Source organism: Sceloporus occidentalis, unplaced genomic scaffold (assembly GCF_023333645.1).
Source record: "Sceloporus occidentalis isolate IW3139 unplaced genomic scaffold, rSceOcc1.0.p SCAF_5, whole genome shotgun sequence".
NCBI classification, from domain to species: domain Eukaryota; kingdom Metazoa; phylum Chordata; class Lepidosauria; order Squamata; family Phrynosomatidae; genus Sceloporus; species Sceloporus occidentalis.
The window spans coordinates 162,087,481-162,109,593 of record NW_028316985.1 but is presented as its reverse complement, the minus strand read 5'-3'; the positions used below and the strand labels follow the sequence as shown (position 1 = coordinate 162,109,593).

Here is a 22,113-nt window from a genome sequence, read left to right as displayed (position 1 = left end):
GCAATCAAGGACCACTGCTAGCTATGTTTCAAGAGCCACCATATGAAAATGATGTCACCCTTAAGGACCTCTGCAGAACCCCTAGGAGGCCCTGAAGCAGGAGTCGGCAACCTCCGGCCCGCGGGCCAGATGTGGCCCGCGGAGGCCTGCCGACCGGCCCCTGGCTGCTGTTGCCGCCGCCGCCACCCGTCACGGCTTTTTGCCGCTCTGGGCACCGCCATTTTGCCGCCCAAAATGGCGGCGCTCAGAGCGGCGAAAAGCCGCGGCAGGTGGCCGCGGCGGCGGGCCTCTAGGAGGCCCGCTGCCATCTCTGGGGCCCTCCAGGAGGGCTCCGAGGGCGGCAGGGGCCCTCTGGGGGGCCCTTTGCTGTCTCTGGGGCCCTCCAGGAGGGCTCCGAGGGCGGCAGGGGGCCTCTGGGGGGCCCTTTGCCGTCTCTGGGGCCCTCCAGGAGGGCTCCGAGGGTGGCAGGGGGACTCTGTGGGGCCCTTTGTTGTGTCTGGGGCCCTCCAGGAGGGCTCCAAGGGCGGCAGGGGGCCTCTGGGAGGCCCTTTGCCATCGCTGGGGCCCTCCAGGAGGGCTACGACGAATGGCAGGGGGCCTCTGGGAGGCCCGGTGTCATCGCTGGGGCCCTCCAGGGGGCCCTCCAGCGCTGGCGGCCCAGTCAGGGGCCAGCAAAGATGGGGAGGCCTGGCCCCCGGAGGGTGGAAGCTCCGCCCCGGCATGCGGCCCTGCCCCTGGAGGGTGGAAGCTCCACCCCCAGCACGCGGCCCAGCCCCGGAGGGTGGAAGCTCCACCCCCGGCACGCGGCCCCGCCCCAGAGGGTGGAAGCTCCACCCCCGGCACGTGGCCCCACCCCGGAGGGTTGAAGCACCACCCCCGGCTTCGGCCCCCCAGTCGCCTGAGGGACAGCAACCCGGCCCCCGGCTCAAAAAGGTTGCCTACCCCTGCCCTGAAGGATGTTTGCTGGACATCAAAACATAATAAGTCAGACCATTGGTTGTAGTAACTCTCACAAATTCCAGACAAGGGGTTTTCACTATTCTCAGTGGGCATAGCAAGAGCTGAATCTGAGATTCTTTTCATGAAGGCTTGTATCTATGCTTCAACAATGGAACACACTCCCTCAGAGTGTTGTGGAGTCTCCTTCGTTGGAGGTTTTTAAACAGAGGCTGGATGGCCATCTGTTGGGGATGCTTTGATTGTGTGTTCCTGCATGGCAGGGGTTGGAATGGAGGATCCTCGTGGTCTCTTCCAACTCTATGATTCTATGATGCTCTGGGGCATGCTGACAAAGCTTTTCAGTCACCAGTCAACCAGAGCTGTCAGATGATCCCTGCCCATGCCTAATCCCTGTCAGGAAAGGATGAAAGGTGGTAGAATGCAGAACATGGTTCAATCCCAAGAGAAGCCTTTCCTTTTCTGGTAGTGTTAAAATAGCATTACATAGCACAAAATAGGTTAATAGCAGACATTGCAGTTGATTGTCATGGGGATGATCTTATCTAAACTTTGAAGTTCTTATTAATGTTGTTTTATTTAATTGCCTGGAATTTTATTATGTTTAATGTATAAAATTTGGATGTTAGTTATTTGATGGAGCATTTTATAATTCTGAATTTCTGTCATCGGTTTTACATTTTAATCATGCGAATGGCCTTTGGCTTAAGCATTATATATTTTTTTAAAATAGCATTACCATCATTACCATGTTCTCTGCCAGTTCCTTTCATGGCATCTAATATCAACAAGGCAGAAATATGAAAGTAGCATCCATTTTAAAAATGATACCTGACCATCTCTTCATGGTAAGTCTCTTTAAGGTATCAATTTTCAGCTACTTTGGAGACATCTCAATGGCCTTCAGGTGCTACTCTTGGAATAGTTGCTCTATAAGAAATGACAACCACTTTTAATGAATCCAAAAACTGAAACAGTACTTAGGGGAAATATTCCATCTGATTCTCGGCCTTCTTAAAAAACAAAAAAAGAAGCGAGATAGATAGATAGATAGATAGATAGATAGATAGATAGATAAAGACTGAGAGACCGAGTTTCAAAGAGTGGTGAGAACAAGGCAAATATTCAGTCACTAGCAGTACTAGTAGTATTCCCTAAAAATAGACCTTGAGACATATTTTTTTCCCCCCTAAGGATACTAGGAGGTGGTGTTTTGTTTTGTTTTACACAGCAGATAGCTAAACTGTAGAACTTGCTAGAGTAATATGCCTATCAACTTGAAAGGGATTTAAAAGGGAGTTAAATAACTGCATGAAAGACAAAGCTATCAGTGGGGTGAGCAGATGGGCAAATTAAAGCGGTATCCAGTCGCTTTATAGGTTGAGCATTTAGATGACGCACACCTTGAAAGTGGCTGGAAACCTGACTGAAGCCATGTTTCAGGGCTAAAAACTGGAGGAAAAAGAAGCTGAGATACTCCAACTCAAGGCAGAAAATGCATATCTTCACTGCTGCATATAAACATCCCGATGCAAGTGTGAGGTCACGGCGAAGCAAAGAAATGAAAGTGCAACAACTCCAATGGATGTAATTACACCATACACAAACTAGACAGTCCAACAGAGGTGCAATGGGTGAAAGGGTCATGTATGGAGGGCTTCCATTATTGTGCTTTGCCAATGTATCACTTGCATCCCAATGCACCGATGCCCTGTACAGGCGGAGCATTACACAAGAGACTGTATGACTGATCAAAGGTACAGTCATGCAATGTGATGACATCTAGGTGAACGTAAGAAGTACTTGGAGGTCACAGACAGTGTGTTTGTGCAATTGTACACATATATGGTGGGGAAGCAACAAAAAAAATTACCCAACATATTTGGGAGTGGGCCATGAGGACAAAAGATTTTAGACCCGCTTTTTCCTGCGCATCTGTTCTGGTGCAATGCTTGCTGGTCAAGATAACTGCATATTCCCCGTAGTATGCTCCTGAACAGCACTTGCTGGGCAAACAACCAAGAAGGTGGTGTTGTACTCATGTACTCAGCTGTGAGTTGTTAATAACTTGGTTGGTGAGTCTGGAAACAAAATGCTGGAATAGGTGTATATCTGTCAGCCAGTATGGCATCATGGTTTGAATGGTGGACTATGATGCTGGAGATCAGGGTTCAATTCCCAGCTCAGCTATGGAAACCGACTGGGTGACCTTGGGCAAGTCACATACTCTCAGCTTCAGGGGAATGGCAAACCTCCTCTGAACAAATGTTGACAAGAAAACCCAGTGATAAGCTCACTTAGGTTCGCCATATGTAGGAAATGATTTTTAGGCACACAACAACAGATGTGTATCTGCACTGCACATTTACATTAGGTTCATACCATGTTAACTGTCATGATTATATCCAACAGAATCTTGAGATTTGAAGTTTAAGGTATTTAGAATTATCAACTGGACAGCTCTATTGCCTGTCTATAGAGAATTATAGGTTTCTTTTAATGTTTTTGCTGTAAATCTTACGTCTGGCAACCCTATGAATGATAAACCTGAAATAACCCTAGTTATCAACTGCCTAGCTCATGTCTTGCAAACCTACGGCCATGAATTCCTTGATTGAATCAATCCATCTAGAGTGTGGTTTTCCTCTTTTCCTATTCCCCTTTATTAAGCATTATAATCTTTTCCAATGAATGAAGTCATCTGAAGGTATATCCAAAGTACAACAGCCTTAGTTTTGTCTTCTTCGCCTCTAGTGAGAGTTCAGGTTTGATAGGCTCTAAGGGACTGTGCAGACTGGCCATTAAGGCTGGTCTGGGGGTGGAGTGGGGAACATGGGAAACAGAAAACTGCATTGCTGAAGTAATCTTTGTTTTATGTTCTCCTCACTTTAAGAACCTGCATGTAGCGCATTTCTTTGTAAGTTATCAGGAACACATTCAAGTTACTAAGAATACTTGAAGTGTGTTCCATGAAATTTGAAACTGGTCAGTGGATAAGAATTCTTGGAATTGGTTTAGGATTTGGTAGAATGTGCAGAAAAGTTTGGGCAATGCCCTTCCCATCTCAGTTCAGTAGTAAGTAAGCCCATATAAAGACTCGAAGTCTGAGTAAGGAGAATATATGTAGGATACTTCTTCAGAATTTGACTTAACACTATTTCACCTCCCTCACCCCAATTTCTCCATTATTTTCTTACCTCAATGCTTCCATCACCACAAAATCTTCCCATGCCATCAGTTCTTGGTACTCAGAAAAACAGACATATCTTCCAATATCTGCTGAATACAAGTACTAACTACTGTACTTACATGTTTTTCTTCAGCAACAGTACTCTCTACACAATGTGTAACACACAACACGGTGTAATGGTACTCCTTGCATACATTATGGGGTATGCTAGGAGCAGAAAAACCCAGGTTCAGATCCCTATCCAGCCAAGAAAATCACTGGCTACCCTTGGATTAGCTGCTTAATATACCTCACAGAATTACTGCAAGGATAAAAATGTGAGGAAAATCATGTATACTGACTTGCACTCATTGGAGGAAAAATGATATATAAGCGTAATGAAAGTATAGTGTGTAGATCTCAGGGCTCTCCTTAGTATCAAAACAGAAATGTTACTACTGGGTTGCAATGTTTGTTAAATACATCTTTGAAGGACAGGAAAATGCTTTGTGTAAAACGCATGTTTTGCTAGTATAAAATCTTTATCTAATAACATTTTGATAATTTAAACCACAGAGGAGACGCATTCCCCAACAATTCATCCACAATGTGGTAGCATATGTAATAGCATGAAAAAGTAATGATGAAGTAGTTACTCATGGTTAATAAATAAATACACTTTTTAAAAGAAAAAGAATAATATGGGCTTTTAAACAGCGATCTCTAAAAATCTGAATGCAAGGACCTCAAATATGTCATTGATTTTAGACTAACATTTGCCCTCTATGTGAGCCATGCAACATTACTGAACCCAATGGAATGTTCAGCTCTCCCTAAGTGCTTGAATGTGGCTACATTTCTCAAAATTTATAGGCTGGTGAGGGAAACTGTGCTAGCCAAGCCATGTTTCAAGAAAGTTGTTAACATGAGTCAAACCTCATATAGGCAGATCTTTAATTTTATTTTAACAAAAGCCTGATGTGATTTTTATCATTCTTGGTAAAAACTGGGTACCTTATATACAAAATCTTTGCAATATTTTTCTTTTACATGTTTAACTCTGAGGTATTCTAGCCCTTGCTGAATTCACATTTATTTAATTATGTCCTAAGTCTGGCTATTCTTCAAAAAGCAGACATCAGTCCAGACTTGCATATAATTAATCAAAGTACCCAATGTTATCATAAATAACTGAAGGCTTCCTGGACTTAGCAGCATTATTAGCATGTGATTAATAAGCAGTTAATGAAAACCAGCCCCTGCAACACATTTGTTAAGATATTTTATCATACTTCAAAGTTCTGCTGCAAAGTTTGTAGCCATAGTTAAGACTCCTGCTTTACTTAGTGATACGTTGTTAAAAGTGCCATCTGGTCAAACAGCTGTCAGAATTCAAACATATGAGACCCCATTTGTTCCTCCTGGGAAATATAGTTGTTGTGTAATGATTAGGCCAGTTGATAGTGGTTTTAATCTAACCCAACCACGTTCAGTTTTGTTCTACGCACTTCATAGTTATTATAATCACTATCATCATCCAAGTCCAGTGCTAAGGTCTGATGGTTTTGTTGTTGAAATGGAGTTACTGAGAATCAAGAGGGGAGGACCAGTGCTCAGGGACTTCTATGGTTTGCATTCAGGGTGGGGAGGGGGAGAGAAACAGCCAGGCTAAAACTGTTCAGTGATGAATAAGCATACCCAGTGGCCACAGAAAGCTAAATGTTAAGGGGGTAGCATTGCAAAACTAACACTGATAGAGAAAGGATTCAGTATTCCAAAAGATAGCAAGATCAGTTGTCTAAAACACTGAACTGCAATACTTCAATAACAATAGCAATAACAACAACAATAACCATAGTTGACACTTACTTGAGGACCAGGTTGACCCTGCAAAAGAAAGAAAAGAAAAAATTACAAAAGGCCCAGAATATTTGCCGAAAGCATGGTGACCTCAGCTTTCTAAGACAGAATGATCAGTTGGATTTTTACAGAACAGTGAAGGCAAACTTCAGTGCCAAAGGCCCAAGTCTAAGGATATTTGGTTAAAATTTCAATTAATGCATTGGTTAGAAGTAGCAGACTCACAAGGGACTGACAGAATTATTTCAACAACAAAGTTCAGTTAAGAAGACTTATTTATAGCTTCTAGTAAGTTTAAAAGAAGCCAGAAGCATGGTCAGTTTGCAATATGTGGTAAAAGAACAGGATGAATTTATTTTCAGAATGTGCTGTTAATGACTTATTTAAAATGCATTTATCAAAGTGACATAGCTGGAAGAAAACCAGTCATTTCCAACTACTTGAGAATTCCCACAGCATGGTATGAACCTGAAACCAGAATATTCTAGTGGTAGCATCATTGGCTAAAATTGGTGTGCTTTACAACAGAGCCTTAAAACACAGTCCAATAAATTATGTCATTGCAAATACTAAATCTTTATAACTAGCTTAGAAAGCAGCTCTAGGCTTCTATACTTGTATGGAGCTCCTCTTGTAAAAACCTCCTCTATATTTGTATGCAACTCCTCTTCAAAAAAAAAAAAAGTTCAAAGTAGCATGTCACTCTCCAGATCCAATAGGTTCCTAAATTCATTTGTTATTTCTGTGAATATTTTGTCACATCCAAAGGTGACATCATATCACATGTTGAGGCCATTTATCTTAAAAATCGTATGTGTAATTTTCATAAGGTATGATTTTCCAGATTATTCAAATCATTATTTTGCACTTGTATTGAGATTCTAGAAATACTTGGCACTGAAACACCATCCAGCAAAAGAAATATAAATTGACCATGTACAGAAAACATTAATACAAGCATTACACATTTCGTAAAATTCAACAAAAGTAGGAAAAAAGCCAAAGAGATGGCAGGTGTATTAGAAAAGAAGGTGTAAAAAGTTTATAGAAGGAAAATAGTGTGCTTGCTCTTCACTAGAGCAAAAGTTGTGTGGATATCTAAATGGTTGTTGTTATGTGTCTTCAAGTTGTTTCTGACCTATAGTACCCTTAAAGTGAGCCTCTCACAGGGTTTTCTGGGACTGAGAGAATGTGGCTCACCCAAGGCCATTTAGTGGGTTTCCATGGCTGAGCAGAGAATTGAACCCTGAAGTCCAGTATCATAGTCCAACACTCAAACCCACTTCACCAGGCAGGCTGTCTGGATATTCAAATCTGATTGAGTGTATAAAAAACTAAGCCAAAATCTTTTCAGTTGTCCAGTAAAATGATTTGAAAGTCCTTGGTACAGAAATTTCTGAATTTTTGATTCTGAAGACTCCCTGAAGAAGGCCCTGAAGTATGCACTGGGAAAACAACAATTTTGTGAGCATCTTAAGATGTGCTTCCAGTTTCTTCTGTGGACACTTGAACATTCTTAGGACCACAAATGTCAAGGTGCTACTTTTCTAACAAAAATATACAAGTTGTAACAAAAATAAGTATCCCTTACTAGATGATTAGAGGTAAACTGTTTAATACTTAAAAAAAAACAACAGAGATCCACAGGAGAACAAAGGAATTACAGTGCGCCAGCATCATACGCTGAAAGCAGCACTGGGAGAAGGGGCGGTGCATCCAATAGGGAATAATGGGGTGCGTGCCCATGGCGCACATGCACCACTGAGCCAATGTGCTGCTGCATGCATGATCCCCATTCATTTAAATGTGGCTCGAGCATAGGCGGAATTCGCTTTACGCGGGGGAGTCAGGAACGGATCCCCCACGTAAAGAAAGGGCAGACTGTACAGGCTCTTCAACCTATATCTATCCCAGGTTAACAACTAGAGAGTACCTTAAAAGTCAGAAATTACAAAACAAGCCTTGCAAAGAAAGAAAATAATAATTGCTTCCTCAAAGGGACGTCTTTTTTTATTAACCATTTAGAATTCATTTAGAATTTGTACATAATTCCTCATAGATGATTCTACATACATCTCTAACATAAAAAGCAGTAATGTCTTCACACTGTATTCTTTCATTTTGTTGAGCCAATGTTAGAAAGAAATTGACCATTTCAGCTATATTCTGATGACAGTGATGATGATGATGATGATGACGATGACGATGACGATGATGATGATGATGATGTAATACAGACAATACTTTTTATGTGTGCATATGGTGGGCATATCTGATAATCATTGCCTTTTGGCTGGATGTACTGCAATATATTAATTTTATATTAGAAAATCTTAATTATATCTATATACACATATCCATATTTCAGCTATATACCTGCAATTTGGAACTTAGAACTTTATGGTTGGATTCTGTGTGATTTTAAAAGACATATACTGCAAGGTTGTAAAAAGTCAAATACTCCCGATTATGCCATGGGCAAAGCATCTCAGTGCTTTACCATGAATGGGTATTCTACAGATGCCAACTCTGCCAGATATTTTAGGACATACTGTCAGCTTATACTAATGTGCACGTCTAGCCCACAATCATATCTTTTGTATTTCTCTCTCCTTCCTTTCTCCTTTTTTAATTGGCTTTTAAAAACACAAATACAAAAGGAAAAAAAGAACAGAAAATAAAAAAGGAAAAAGATAAATATATAGGATATGACTGTGGGCTATGTATAACAGAAATGTCATAATTATTAGCATTCCTGATTAGAAATGCCATTTCATTTACAAACTGTAATTTTTGTAAGATATGTCAGCTAAGGCTGAACTGTTGTTGCCTTTCATTAAATCACTAATTAGTGGCCAAACAGTTTGATTACTCCGATTTGTATATTACTTGAAACTTTATTTTTAAGATTTAACACTTTAATACTGAGTTTTTTAAGAAGTAACTTTTAATTGTTATGTCCTACAAGTATATAACAGTCACCCATCCTTTTTTGTGGGAGATCTATTCCGGACCCCTTTGTGAAAATGGAGTATTGCCAATGGGGCTTGCATGGGGGTGCACAGGCGCATGCCACAAGCGTGTGCACCATTCATTCCTTTCATTCTCCCTCCGTTCATCCCTCATGCATAAGCAAGGGACTCGAGTCCACAGACCATGAGAAAGGAGGGAGGACTGTAGTTACTAATACAACTTTAAAATTAATTTTTAATATTAAATTATTTTTAGGAAATAAAAAAAATCCCCCAATCTTCCCAAATAATCCCAACAACATTTTGCAAATGCCTACTAAATAATACTCATTACAAAGGAACATCATGATGTCCCTTATGACTTTTTTATCCCTCAAAATGTTTTTCATGTAATGTCATTACTTGAAACCTGTTATTTCAAAGTTCTGAAACAGAAGAGCTTCAGTGGCTTTTCCAAAGCTAGCAAAAGTGGTAACTTTGCCAAATAAAATGAGCAAAGTAATCAATAAACATAAATAAAGTTAAATTCTCCAGCTGAAAAACTTCATTAATTAGGGAAAATAATGATGATGAGGCAACAGTAGGTAAATTAGCCCAGAGTATTTGTTTTATGGCATCAAAGGACACTTTGCTCAGTCCAAAAGATATCTGTAAAAAACTGAATGACCTGAGCGCATTCCATAGACAATTTGGTTATACCAACACTATCCCACTCTGGAATACACCACTGCAGGCTGATGGCTCAAGTCCAACTGCAAAGGGTCAGTGGGTTATAGTTTGAACTTTTAAGAAGCTACCCAAGATGCTGCACCTGTTTGGGGATATGTTTCAGCACCATGGGTAGATTCTTTAACGTTCAGTCTAAAAGCAAGTATGGATTTAGTGGTCCACTGATAACCCACAGTCCCCAGTGGAATATAGAGATATTAATAAGACAGATATTGACTTTTACCACTGACAGCCAATAAACTAATCTAAAGCACTTCATCTTTCTGTATCTCAAAAGATGAAGCTTTGAAAATAGAATTCCATTGAAATTATTGGGGTAAAAGTTGAAATTCACCTTTGACTTTGGCACATCTTTGTAAAATTTTCCTTAAAAGAAGCAGGAGACTGTTTTTTAATTTATTTTTGGTTGTTGTTGTTTTGGCAAATTAGCCTCAGTCATTTTTCAATAATTTCCACCAAATGAACAATAAATCATCCAAGCAAATTACTTCTACAGATTCAGTACTACTCTGGCTTTCAGTAATATCATAGATTTCCTGTGCAAAGTCTAGTCTTTGTGTTCTAGCATTAAATGTGCTAAAATTAACTTCTGACTAAACACTGAACCCCTACAGATTAAAGAATGCATATCTCATTGAACCTGAATGAACTGCAGTTAGAGCAGAGTAACAAAATACTATTCCTGCGTGAGAGTGAAGACAATAACTTACAAGGTAGTTCATCTAAGAAAAGTTAGGGTTGTCATAGGGATGCTTCTAGGTTATAGGATTCCATTTTAGGTAATATTAACCAATGCAGCTTGTAATTTAATCTTTCTCGGTTTGAATGTCCTGATAACCTTTGAGTGAAAGGTGCAGAAAGAAAAAAAGTAGAAGACAACTGATCAATTTTCTGAATTACTATTTTCAGGTGAATTTGGAGAAAGAAAGGAAGGAAGACTTAAATCAAGTTGATAAAACATTTTGTAACTTTAGGCTAAATCCAACTTTTAGCCCAGTAAACCCATTGAAATAATATAACTAGACATAGCAAATTCCTATGGAGTCAATGGGTCTCTTCTAACTGGAACTAACAATTGAATTTAGAACGTGTCTCTTGTTAGTAATGAATTATTATATTATACACAATTCTGCATAAATTATTCAGGAATAAAAGAGAAAAGTTCCTTAAAAGGCCCAGTTTGGGGGAAGGTTAAAAAAAATAATGACCTACCAGCTTTCCATCCAAACCAATTGGACCCTAGGATAACCAAAAGCCAAAACAACATAAAAGTGTTAAATAAATGGATGCAAATTTGTGGAATACTTTGGGCTATTATTTCCTGAATGGCTGTAGTTAGATGTAATTTCCGCAGGGCATCTCAGTCACCAAAGCTGAGAGAAGTGAACAGCAGCAGAAGCAAATATAGAAAGGTATTAATCAGAACAGGATGTTGGAAAGTTACCAGACGGCTGTTTGCATGTAACAAGAAGGAATACAGGAAAGCTAGACTTGCAGCCATAAATGTACTTTGCAACACAATATACGGAATAATGCATCTGGATTTTGTATTTCTTTTTGAACAATTAGGTAGCTGCATGAGGTAAGTCCAAGACTGTAAGGCTGTTATCACAATTATGGTTTCAAGAGCGTATGTCAAGTGTAAGCCTCTAAGTTCTTGGATCTAATTCAAATTTTTAGTTGAGGTCGTTAAAATGATTCAGATTATGAAAGAAATATTGTTCAGTAATTCATATTTGGATGTCTGACAGTCCAATCCTATATCTATCTTTTCAGAAGTAAGTTTAATTCACTTACTCCCAGATGCAATACAAGATAAGAAATAATGCATAAATACAGGATTACAGCCTGAACTCCATATTCCCACAGTTTCTAAAAAGAAAAATATTTCTGAAAATCCTTCACATTTAACAGTTACAATTGTACCAGTGACAATTGGTTGTGGGTAAGAGTTTGATTACTTTTTACTGCACAACAGACAGATTATAAATTTATAGGATTATAAAGGTATGGAGAGAAGTATCAACTCATTAACAGTGTGATTGCATCTGATTTTATATTGATAAATCTTTATCATAACATTTATCATAGGTTTGCTATTATTCATCATTCAGAATTAGATAAATACCAAATTGTTCACAGAACAATTGAAGTAAACACAGTTTGTTAAAATGAATCAAAATCCATTGGCTTGTTTTAAATGTCAAGTATTCTAGGATTGGGACAACAAGATAACTTATGCTGACAGCTGAATCTGATAACTAGAACAGTAAAAGATTAATTGTGTTGGTTTACATCTAGGGTCTCACTGGGTGCTTTAAAAAATCTCTTTGGTTTTGCCTCATTTTTAATATTTCAAGAGTTTTGCTTTCCTATCAGTGTTATTCATCTATGTACAATACAAACGTGACCCTGACATTTAAATACAGATGAAGAAATGTCATTATTAAAGATACTGTTTGATTTGAATTTTCAGGCTTTACCCCTAAAGAATGCCATCAACTCAAATACATCTCCTTTCTGTCCCTGGGTGATGTTTCTACTGCACTCTGAAAGCCTGTTTTCATCACCAAATTTCTTGCAACAATATTTAGAATTTGTTGATTTTGCTAGAGAAAGTAAACAGTAAGAGTTTAGTTTCTCATTCTGCTCAACATCTGTTCAAGAAACAGATCTTGTCTCAGTCAAGATGCAGATAGTATCATCAGGCCACAAATGACTAAAAAAAAACCTACCCTCCTCCCTTATAGTCAGTTCACCATCCACTCTTTATGTTTTGTGGAACAGGCTTTGTTTACAGCACTATGGCTTATTGATAATCATTTGGTAATGATATGGAGGAGTGTTTCCTCTGTTGTAGCCCGCCACTATGTGAAAATACTTTACCAGTTTCAGGTAGGTTCCCAGTAGGGAGATTTTGTGTGACAACTCAAAATATATTTGCGCTTACCCAGACTGGCGAAACAAATTAGTAGATCATGGTTCCTATGCCTGTAATTATCACTTTGTTTCCAAGATCTAGGCAAAACATTAGTAACACTGGATGTTTCAGGCTTTCTGTCCTTCATTCTGAGTAATTTTGTTCCTACCAGCAGGGTTATTTTTTTAAAAAGACAATGTTACCTTCAGGTTTGCCAGCCTTTTCAGTCCCTTTACCACTCTCGTACACATTTTAAGTTGGATCTGCAATGCCATTTGTGTGACTGCACATACTGTAGGTAGAGACCTACAGTCAAGGTATATGTTTATACAGTTGTCCCTCCTTATACACAGATTCTGGATCCACAAAGTCAACCATCCACAGCTTGAAAATGTTCCAATAACAAACAAACAAACAAACAAATAAATCCAAAAAGCAAACTTTGATCTTGCCATTTCATTTCAGGGACATCATTTTACTCTAACACTGTATTTAATGGGACTTGAGCATCCACGGGTTTTGTTATCCAGGGGTACTGTAACTAAACTCCAGAGGATACCTAAGGCCAACTGTAAATAAACAAAGTACAAAGTACTTTGTATAAAGTACAACAAAATGCCAAGAAGTATCCTACCATTTCCCTCATAAGGAAACCCTGCCTGGATAAGCATTACATCCCCAGAGTTTCCTATTGCTCTAAGAAGTGGGTTCATATGCATGTACTGTAGCAGTATTTACTGGATATGCTTTAACTATAATGGCCATAGACAGTACTCAGAATAGATGGCATTTAAAGGATTTTTACAAATGTTATGTTTTTTTTTAATTTGCATAACAGCTTTAATCACACCTTTTAAAATACAGCTGAAGATTGTTCATGATCATGGCATTTTGTTTTATTTAAAACTCTAATATTTTAAAAAGGAGATGAGGTGATCAAATTTCACAGCTGGAAGGAATAATCTGAAGATAAGAGAAGGGAGCTGTTTATACACAGTATCATTTGGATTTTTCACAGAATCTTAAGGGCAAGTGTCATGAAAAAGAACTTCATGAGTATTAATAGCTAAAATATTTGGAAACAAAACGTACACCAAAACTGATTCTTAGTTCAACCTGACTGTTCATAAAATGTACCCAATGTAAGTTGTCCTATAATATAATAACACACAATAATATCAGTCTTTTCTTTGGGGGGCTGTTTTGTTAACACCCTTGGATAATTACATTCACAGATCAGCAACCACAACTGGGGCTGGAATTCAAAAGAGCTCTCAGGCTCATAGAGCATTTCTGACAACATGCCCAAGGGGACACAAAGGAAGCTACTGTGCTCCAAGTGCTTTTGAAAAATCTGACCTTGAATCAAGGCTTTACTCCTTTGAAAACATGTCTCTAAATTAGGATGTTGAACACATGAAAACCAAGCCCTACAGGACTTTGAAAATCAGCCCATACACACAAATACCATTGGCTCTCATTTTAAACATATTTACTATGTACTACATCCCACTGAAATCAAGCAAGGCTATGAATGTGGCTTAGAATGGTGCTGTTCTTTAGCCTGGACAATAGTATGGGTAGAAAAAGAGGCAGTGTAAGGGATTTGCGGATGGAAAAAGACTTTTTTCCCTCGAGTGTGCTATAGAGATATTTGCTAACCAGTCCTTGCCATTCTGGTGAGGCTTGTTAAGCAAATGGTCAGAAATAAGCCCTTCTAATCGCTCTAGGGCAGTTCCTAACCTGGGTTGCCCGCACCACCAGAGGGTGCAAGCACATTTCAGAGGGTGTGACAAAAAGTGGCATGTGCCCTTGAGTGACAAGTCACAAGTCATCACTCATTTTTTTCTGAATAAATCAGAACCTAATTGCTCAACTTAAGCCTGAAATGCACAGGCCAAAAGAAGCAGCTCCTGGGCACTTTGGGGGTGTGGGGTTTAGATGATGCATGTCCCCAAAGTGGCAAGAAGCCTCTCCAATACTGCAATCTGGTCCTTTGGACTAGATCAAAAAGGAACCACAGTAATCCAGTTCCTGTGATGCATAACTTGGGACCGCAGGTGATGGCCCACTATGGGAATGTGCCATGATGTCGCCTCTGGCTGCTTCTAGTGTACTGTCTGCTCTGCACCTTACATTTGCATTCTAAGCATTGATTTAAAAACTTATTTTAAAAAAAAATCAATTTGTTCATCCATAGCATTGTATGTGGAACAGAAATTTGAAAAGAAAACATAGAAAATATTTTCTGGGGGTATGGGGTACAGAAAAGTTTGGGAACCACTACTCTAGGGTGTGGACCAGCCAATAGCTACGCTTATTTCCAGGAAAGTGTGCAGAGAACTGTGGGTTTCTAGCATATTCCTGCATCCACTTACCTGTGAGTAGGCCCCACTGAATTCTTGGGAACATAGCACTTGATTGATTGCATTGTCTATTTTCTTTATGACACATGAATTAAGAAAGAAGGGGAAGAAACATCAATTTCAAGATGAAATTCCATGAGATGCTTCCACTTTCTACTTATCTCTGATACTTAGCTACCACACAAATTCCAACTTATCTATGACCATCTGCTTTTCTTACTATTAATTTTGGTGGCATGGTTGGATAAGACAGTATCTTTAGAAGGGAGAAAACATGCTTCATTCTCTTACTTGGTCAAAAGTCACACTGAATTCAGTGGGACTCATGCCTCAGTAGGTTGGAGATCCTTGAGGTTGTAGTTGAAAAAAAGGAACTTTTTCAACCTTTGCATTTGATACATACTAAAGTATCAGAAATACAATAGATAAAATTTAATGCATCGCATCATTTCCTAAGGAGGGTACCTGTGCTATGTAAAAAGGCAAAAGATAAATAAAGTAGATTCCATGAAAGACTGAATGTTGAGTTATCGAATTTCTTATATGTTGGCAGTTCCTTCTGTATTATCAATCTTCATCTTTGCAGCATTTTCCCTATTTTTAGGTCTACATTCATCACAATTTGAAAGATAGCCACTATCAGCCTTGGAAACAAACCAGCGCTTCTCATTTAGCTCATTCCCTGCAACAAGTCAGTAAATGGCTGAGGGTTATTATCTAAGCAAATTATCTGAATTTACAAAGTACGTGTACATTTTACCACAACAGGTCTGAGCATTTTGATGTAACCACATTCCTCACTGAATGGAAAATTTATTAAGGGATTAAAAAGAGAGGAGGGGAGACATTTGCCTTTATAACACCGGCATTACATTAACATCAAAATGCCAGTTTTAAAAGCATTTTTCCATGTTAAACAGCACTTTTCAAATTATTCGCTTTGGGTTCTGTTAAGTGAAAGATGGAACATTTTCTTGTTTCCTTCTCTCAGCTAGTTCCCAATTCACTCTGTTGCTCTTCATCACAAAGCCATAAAAACATATTATTTCCACCTCTTCTTTCTACCTAAGTTAATTACATGTTTAGCAAGACTGCCTTCAAACTGGTAACTTTTATGTGATGCTGTAATAGCCTGATGAGATTTCTTTGTTACAGGAGATTTAAATTTTAAGTACACAGTGAATGTGTTCTAGGCACATCAATCTACCTCCTCCCGCTATTTGCCCTTCAAAGAAGAGTTTCTCTGTAATGGTCAATGGTTAATTATTTCTATTTTAAAAATTCTGCCATTTTAAAAAAATTGCTTTCCATAGTTTCAAACCTCTAGCATCTTTACCCTGTAGATGTCCTATGAGGAACGACTTAGGGAGCTGGGGATGTTCAGCCTGGAGAAGAGAAGGTTAAGAGGTGATATGATAGCCCTGTTTAAATGTGTGAAAGGATGTCATGTTGAGGAGCGAGCAAGCTTGTTTTCTGCTGCTCCAGAGACTAGGAACCGGAGCAATGGATGCAAGCTACAGGAAAAGAGATTCAACCTGAACATTAGGAGGAACTTCCTGACATTAAGGGCTGTCAGTGGAACAAACTCTCTCAGAATGTAGTGGAATCTCCTTCCTTAGAGGTCATTAAACAGAGGCTGGATGGCCATCCATCAGGGATGCTTTAATTTAGATTTCTGCATGGCAGGGGGTTGGACTGGATGGCCTTTGCGGTCTCTTCCAACTCTATGATTCTATGGAGTGACCATGGGTTTTCAGTTGGCAGCTCTACCAATAACCTGCAGTTTTTGCTCTTTATTCAGTAAGAATTCCTCTGCCTAATAACCATGGTGCCTTCCAAGTGGCTTGGAAATTCAAAGGGCTAGTAGTTCCAATAAATCAATGCCAGTACAGCAGGCACCTTTCTCAATATTGTGCATCCCACTCTACAAGGAATCCAGATAAGTTAGGTAGTTCCCAAGTTTTAAGTATTGTATTTAGTGATTAAGGTTGTACCAAACTTTTAAGTGTGGGGGAAAGCAAAGCAAAGGGAGATGTATGGTAAAATACTGATGGTCTTCACAGACAAAGGGATCAACTGTTGAATGGTCATCCACAACAACAGCAACCCTCCATAAATAGTTCAGATGAACTGTACTGTCTAAATATGACACACAAGTTCAATCAGCCATAAATTCTGCTTTACATTTTGACTCCAAATGAGGTAACAGTCTTAACAGGCACACTGATGTTTCTTGGCTGAAACTTTCTGCTATTACCCAGCTGAGTAAAGCATTATCATTTTAGAAGCCACAAAGCAACATGTTCACCAAATTGTTCTTGTACAACATTACTTCTTCTTCTGCCTGACAAGAGCATCTATCAAAGGGAATGAAGTCTGAGCTAAGTGGCTACCTACCTAAGAAAACCTAAATATTTTGTTTATTCTTTTTAAGGTGCTTGATCTTACTGCCAGGGACAATGCTGAAGACATCAACAGCAATATGCACCTGCAGATGTTATTTATCCATTGTATGCCACATAACAATCTATCTCTGGTGGTTAATTATGAGCTCCACAGCTGTGTAAAGACTGAAGAAACATAATATTGAGTTGTATCTTCCAAGCTTATTAGCCAAAACTGAACAAAAAGACATTCTGTTTAGGTATGGAAACCATACTTCCAGGTTTAAATTTATCAGTGAGCCAAATCATGCTCATATTTTCCTCCCAATTCTCTTGTGGGTATCCTGCTGCAGGGTACTGACAAACTGATCACTCACCAAGTAAGTCATCTATTCTAACCAAGCTGTCATTATCTGTGTAATCTTACTATATTTACTATATTATATTTTTATAAATATCAATTTGATTTCATTGTATTCATACTGTTGATCTGAATGCCTGTCAGCACTATTTTAAAATGTATTTAACATGTTCCAGTGGTCTGATGGCTGCAATAAAGGAATGATGGTCGTATTTTAGAAAACTTCCCATGTACATATACATAAGCATGTGCATTCTGATTCTGACACCTTCTTGTGTTTGCCATAATATTAGTATGGTATTGTATTAACTTCCTCTAATGTTCCCAAAAGCCAAATTAGGCACCATGATGAGAGTTGTCATCGTGACTGATTTTTTTTTATGGTAGTTAGCAAACTCCATGCAGCATGGGAAAGGATGATAGGAACTGCAATTCAAAATATCTGGAGGCCCAAAGTTCTCCTAATTCAAATTAATTGATCTGTTAGTATGATTTCTTAATATACTTTTCATTGACTAAATCATACTTCAATGAGCCAGATAATCCCTTTAAAAACATAAAAGCCAGTGTGATGCAGTAGTTTAAGTGTTAGATTAGAACTCTGCGATTTCATGGTTTGAATCCTCACTTGGCCATGGAAATCCCTGGGTCACTTAGCAAATCACACTCTCTCACCTTAGAGGAAGGCAACGGCAAACCCCTTCTCAACAAAGTCTGCCAAGAAAATCCTGCGATAGGCTTACCTTAGGGTCACCATAAGTCAGAAATGACTACAAGTTACACAGTAACAAATTTATGAAAATAGCGCAAGGCAAACTTAATTTTAAAACCACCCCCCTCTTCACAGGATGCAATTAATGCCTGTTTTCATATGATGTCTACTACAATATACACTTGCTTAATTTAAGAACACACACTGCTTTTCTGCTCAAAAACTACTGCTTTTCTCTATGTACAAACATTAACAATTAACCACTCAACTGATCAAATCATGCAATTAATTAATCTGGGGACAGATTAACTAATAAATCTGGGGACAGAGAAAAAGATTAAAAATGCACTGTATTTGAATCCCCTCAGCTCTCTGTTAACTAAAATACATACATTATATTCAAACTTTTTTGTTCCTCTTCATCCTTCTCCCAGCTAAATTCCAAGAATGATTTCTTCTCAAAAGTTTCAGGTCAAAACAAAACAAAATGTAACTTTTGTTTGACTGAATCCTGCTCACTGCTGGAGCACTTCTCTCTAGTTTAGAAGATTTTTATCCCCGCCACCGTCGGGTGTCCTTGGGGCATGAAGCCCCGAGGACACCCCTTTCCAGGCCACGGGGAAGTGGCCTGGAAAGCGGCGGATCGGGGCCTCAGAGGCTGCTGCTGTGGCAGCTGAGGCCCCGATCCGGCGGGGAAAGGGGCGGGAACAGGCCGCCCCAAAGGGGTGGTCTGTAAACCGGCAACGTTATTAAGTTGTTTGATAAGAGCTTAATTTATCATACCTATGTTGCTATTTATTTCTGGATGCATGCACACAGTGAACATACATATAGCATTTTCATAAAGTAGAAAACAGCCTTCTCTCTGCATATGAAATGTCTCATTTCTTCTTTAAGAAATTGATGCTCATATATCCCTAAATAGAAAGCACATGGCCAATTCATCAATGCCAATGTCATCTGTGCACATATCTGACGTGGGTAGTGTCTTGTTGATGAGAAAACAATAAACTGTGAAAAATGGCACTTCTGAAAAATTAGCTGGCTGGGATTCAGCAGGAGATGGATTGTTGTAACAGCTGTGATACAATGACTTTGATTAATTTGTTCTTTCCTGGAACAATTTTGAATAAACTGTCTCTTCTTACCCTCCCTGGTGTAAATCCATTAATACACTTAATTCATATAAAGCAGCAATCTGTTCTATTATCTCCCATTTGATGACCAAAGAGAATTTCAAAGTGCATACCCATTATCTCATATAATTATGTATATGTGTGTATGTGACACAAAAAGAGAGAGAGATGGCAGTGCTATTTGTTAGGGTGTGGCCTTTTTATACTTGTATATTTTAATCTTGAAGTAAAGGCATACAAACCTCAGTGAAATAAAAAATCAGTTCTACATAGAAGAGGTCCAAGAATTTACTAATTCTACAGCTGCCACTATGTTCCTTTGCTATCAAAACAGTACTGTCTTAAAAGTAGATTCTTCCTATCTGTAATGTTTAAATAATTAACTGACCAATTAATTAATCAATTAGGTACCATGAATGGGCATTATATAGTACAGAATGGTTGCTGTCTGAAAACATTACACTAAGCAAAAATCTGACACACAGGAAACAACAGGTGCAGGGAGCAAACAGATAGTGAAAATGTAATGGATTCAATTGCACATGCTTAGGTTTGGATGTTTGTTTATTTATTCATTATATTTATATCCCATCCTTCCTTTACAGATCTCAAAGCAATGTACATATCTGTCCCACTCACTCCTTTATTCTCATAAGAACCCAGTGAGATACATGGGGGAGGGGGGGGAGACCGTGTCAACAGTGAACTTTGGTTGTTAAATTGTGACTGAATTCTAGATCTCCCAAGTCTCCACTGAACCCTATAACCACAGCCAGTGCACCACTTCTCATTAATAAGGTTTAACTGCAGCAGGATTCAACTTAGCTGTGGAGAGGCTCAACATAGCAGCTGAATCACAGGTTCCTTGATAATTCAAAGGATGGTTTGAATTAAGTAAGAGATGTGGCATCACACAGATGATCTGGGGCTAGTTTTTTTTTACCAGTCTAGCCCAATTCTATGCATGTTTGTTCTGAAGGACATCTTGCTGAATACAGCAGTCCTATGGTTGTTGAATGTGCCTAGGGTTTTTGCACAGTTATATTTAATTTTGCGTAGTTATAGTTAATGGTGTGTACCTATATTACAATTTGACTTCACTTGTTCACTGCTATTAAGTTAAAATGAACAAATGGTGTACAGAATAATTTCTCACTCCACATTCCCTACTGTGGCATATATCTGTAGCATTATATTAAACTTGAAAACTATGCTCTAAGAAACTGCCTTCTCCCTTACTTTTTCTGAAATCAGTGGTGAATTAAATCTGGACAGACAATAAAGAAATATTTTCATCCCTAAATAAAATATCTTCCTTAGGATTAAAATTAAAAAGTAGATAAAACATCTGAGTTATCGCTATCAAAACAGTTTCTGGAAAATATTACTATTAGGGTCATATTATTTATTTTATTTATTTAATTTGTAGGCCATGAAAATATAAACACATCAAGCAGACAAATAATAAATACTTAAGGTTTTGGTGTATTTGAATATGAGAGGTCAACATCTATTAATCGTTTTGGTCAGGAAGCCTCAGTAGTGTCTGCTGTAATGCAGACATAATTCTATAACATGAGGTACGGAGCTTAGGTAGAGCTTTATTTCACTACTAGAAGTTACCCTCACATGGTGTGTTACAATCAAAATAAACAAATCAGGGATATTGTGCATCTGTGGGCACATTTGTAGCCTTGTATTCTCCCATATGTACCTGTCCTTCTGTCATCCCTATATCCTCACAACGATGTCTGGTTGGAACATCAGGAGAGGACCTTTTTTGTGGCTGCTCCCAGGCTCTGGAATTCTTTTCCATAGAGGTTTGATTGGCACAATCCTTGCTAAAAAAATTTCACAGACTAGTGAAGAACTTTATGTTTTGGCAAGAGAAATGAGCCCTACCTAATGTGCTGGATTGTGTATTTGTTATTTCCTTTTTAATTGTTCATGTCTTTAACAGTTTTTAATTCTTTGTCTGATTACATTCTAAACTTTTGCATGCTGTGTTAGAACTTTAGCTAGATTTGTTTTAAATGTTGTAAGCTGGCTTGAGTCCTAAACTGGGGGAAAGTGAGATGGATGGATGGATGGATGGATGGATGGATGGATGGATGGATGGATAAATAAATAAATAAATGCACTAAATATCATCATCACCAGCATCATCAGGCTTTCTTTGAACCAGTCTGTTGGTTTATGATTAAATGACAAGTCCATTGTACAATCCAGCTAGGTCCCATAGTTAATATTTCCACTAGGATTCATGCTCAGAGTAATTAACATACAGTACACCTTGAAAGGGCAGTTTGTGATTAACTCACCTAGACTCTGGCACTCTAGCTCTGTTGTCTTGTTAAAACATTGCATAATCATGTTTCAGACCAGAGTGCATGTTTACTTGCTTGCCTTTTCAGGATCTGGAAATTATTTTTCTAGAGTGCAGCAGTACTACTCTTGGCATGGCAGTGCTACTACTCTTGGCAGCACTTTGTTCTTCAGCTGTTACTTAATACTCATTTTGAATTACACAGCATCTGAAATAACACT

The 22,113-nt window shown here is 38.7% G+C and overlaps 1 protein-coding gene across 1 annotated transcript in view; it reads right to left on the bottom strand.

Annotated features, from left to right (window-relative positions):
- Positions 1 to 22,113, bottom strand: part of LOC149313057 (uncharacterized) — a 386,934-nt gene that overhangs the window by 154,713 nt on the left and 210,108 nt on the right. The window contains exon 5 of the mRNA XM_089525983.1: positions 5,996 to 6,013. Within this exon, the coding sequence (XP_089382109.1) occupies positions 5,996 to 6,013 (18 nt within the window). The remainder of the gene's footprint in view (positions 1 to 5,995; positions 6,014 to 22,113) is intronic.